General features: G+C 39.1%; 1 protein-coding gene across 2 annotated transcripts in view; it reads left to right on the top strand.

Annotated features, from left to right (window-relative positions):
• Ddhd2 (DDHD domain containing 2) overlaps nucleotides 1–2,602 on the top strand; it is a 32,810-nt gene that overhangs the window by 3,795 nt on the left and 26,413 nt on the right. For both annotated transcript variants that reach the window (XM_026786886.1, XM_005362460.3), the window contains exons 4-5: nucleotides 962–1,051; nucleotides 2,116–2,236. In XM_026786886.1, coding sequence (XP_026642687.1) covers nucleotides 962–1,051; nucleotides 2,116–2,236 — 211 coding nt within the window. The remainder of the gene's footprint in view (nucleotides 1–961; nucleotides 1,052–2,115; nucleotides 2,237–2,602) is intronic.

Genomic DNA, 2,602 nt, shown 5'->3' with positions numbered 1-2,602 from the left:
GCCTGCCTCTGCCTCCCGAGTGCTGGGATTAAAGGCGTGCGCCACCACCGCCCGGCAATGCTGGTCTTCTTGAACTCGAAACAGAATGTTATTGACCTGTGTGTCAATATGAATAGTGATAGAATTCAAAGTAGTATTTTTTTTTTGTTTTAATCTGTTATTTGTTTGTTTTTTTGCTTGAGACCGGAGTGTTTTGTTTTGTTTTGTTTCTTGAGACAGAGTCTCACCCCAGACCGGCCCTAAACTTGATAGGTATTTGAAGATGGCTTCAATTTCTGATATTCCTGCTTCTACCACCTTGATTTTTTGGAATCTATCACTATGCTTGGTTTTATGCCTTGCTGCGGATAGAATATGGGCTTTTTATATGCTAGGCAAGCACTCTTACCTTTTTGAGATACTGCATCTTTGTGAGACAAGGTCTTATTGTGTTTCTCTGGCTGACCTCAGATTCACAGTAATCTTCATGTTTTAGCCTTCTAAATGCTGGGATTACAGGTATAGTGTCCACACTTGGCTGCTGGTCATTGTAAAAGAATGTCCAATGAGGGGGCTGGAGAGATGGCTCAGTGCTTAAGAGCACTGGCTGCTTTCAGAGGACCCAGGTTCAGTTCTCAGCACCCACATCGCAGCTCACAGCTATTTGTGACTCCAGTTCTAGGGGACCTGATCTCTTCACACGGACAGACATGCAGGCACAACACCAACGCACATAAAATAAAAATAAATAAAAAATTGTTTAAAAAATTAAAAATGTTAATGAGCTGGGGAATATAGGTCAATGGTAGAGTGCTTGTCTAATATATGCAAGGCCAGGATTACACTGTCAAGAGTTTTTAAATGAATTGGTTAAGTTGTAGAATGATTTTCTTGTTGGAATTCATTAATAATAACTTCAGGTTTAACAAAAAGTACTTAGAAAGTATAATATTTTATTTATATTATAAAATTTTATTTTAAGGAAACGTACATGGTTGCTGTAACTTTGGATGAATGGAAAAAGAAACTAGAATCTCCAAACAGAGAAATTATTATATTACACAACCCAAAGGTAAAGTGAATAAAAGCATGTTACTGAGAATAAGATCAAAGGTTAAGATATTACTAAGCAAAACCATTATCTTTTGTTCTGTGGACGCCACATAGGATAACCTTTGGCATAGTTGATATTAAATTCACTATTTCAAAAGTTATTAAACTTATAGTCATTATTTACTCCATTCAGGTTTTACATAAGAATTTTATACATGTGTGGTATATGCATTAATATGATGTGTCTGTGTGTGTGTGAATGTGGGTGTGCACATACAGCAGTGTGCTTGTTGAAGTCAGAGGACAGATGTGGATGTCAGTCCTGTTCTACCCGGAGACAGAGTTCTTCATTGTTAGCTAGTCCACAAGCCTTTAAGGCTTCTCTGTCTCTATTTTCCAGAACCTGTGCTCTGCCTCCCAATTCAAGAGCATTGGTATTAAGATGCTTGTGCTATTGTGTCCATCACTCACGGTCTCTAGGGTTTTAACTCCGGTCCTACACTATGATAAACAGTGAGTGCTTTGCCCAATGAGCCATTTCCCCAACCCTAAATTTTTTTTTTTTTTAAATTTTCGAGACAGGGTTTCTCCGTAGCTTTTGGTTCCTGTCCTGGAACTAGCTCTTCTAGACCAGGCTGGCCTCGAACTCACAGAGATCTGCCTGCCTCTGCCTCCCGAGTGCTGGGATTAAAGGCGTGCACCACCATGGTAATTATTGTTAACATTTACAATATGACTAAAAATAATCTTTTGATTTTTGAGACAGGGTTTTTTTGTAGCTCTGGAGCCTATCCTAGAACTTGCTCTGTAGACCAGGCTGGTCTCGAACTCACAGAGATCCGCCTGCCTCTGCCTCCCGAGTGCTGGGATTAAAGGCGTGCGCCACCACTGCCCGGCTTGCATAGGATATTATTGAAATATCTGTTAGTCTAATGTATTTTCAGAGTTCTCATCTTAGTCTATAGGAGTTACATCTCAAAGTTCCAGTTGAGGTTTGGTATATGAAAGATGTGTTTCTGTCTTCAAAATGTATGAAATCATAAGTTAATGTAGACTATGTTACTCTGATCTTTTCTGTTTAAGCTCATGGTGCATTACCAGCCAGTTGCAGGGGCTGATGAATGGGGTTCAACCTCCACAGAGCAAGGGCGACCAAGATCAGTAAAAAGAGGAGTTGAGAACATCCCTGTTGATATTCACTGTGGTAATGTTAATCATTATTTTCTCTTATGTTCTGATATGTTGGTTTATTGTTTAAATTGTGACCTTTTATTCTTTGGTGTTACATTACTTTGAACCTTAAAAATGGTCTTTAATTATATGGCCTTATTCTAAATTAAGAGCAATATCATTTCATCTAAGTTGTTTGGGTTTTAGTTGTTTGTTTTTAGCAAAGGGTCTCATGTAGGTTAGGGCTGGCCTCAAATTTGTTTTGTAGCTAAGGATAACTTTAAAGTTTTAGTCATCTTGCATCCATCCCTCTTGTGCTGAGAGCGCAGATGTGCCTTAGCTATACCAGTTTATGTTGTACTGGGGATCACACCTAGGGCTTCCCTCAGCTATACCCAGT

The sequence above is a fragment of the Microtus ochrogaster genome, linkage group LG7_11, assembly GCF_000317375.1.
Source record: "Microtus ochrogaster isolate Prairie Vole_2 linkage group LG7_11, MicOch1.0, whole genome shotgun sequence".
Classification (NCBI taxonomy): Eukaryota; Metazoa; Chordata; class Mammalia; order Rodentia; family Cricetidae; genus Microtus; species Microtus ochrogaster.
This window is presented reverse-complemented; position numbering and strand designations above follow the sequence as displayed.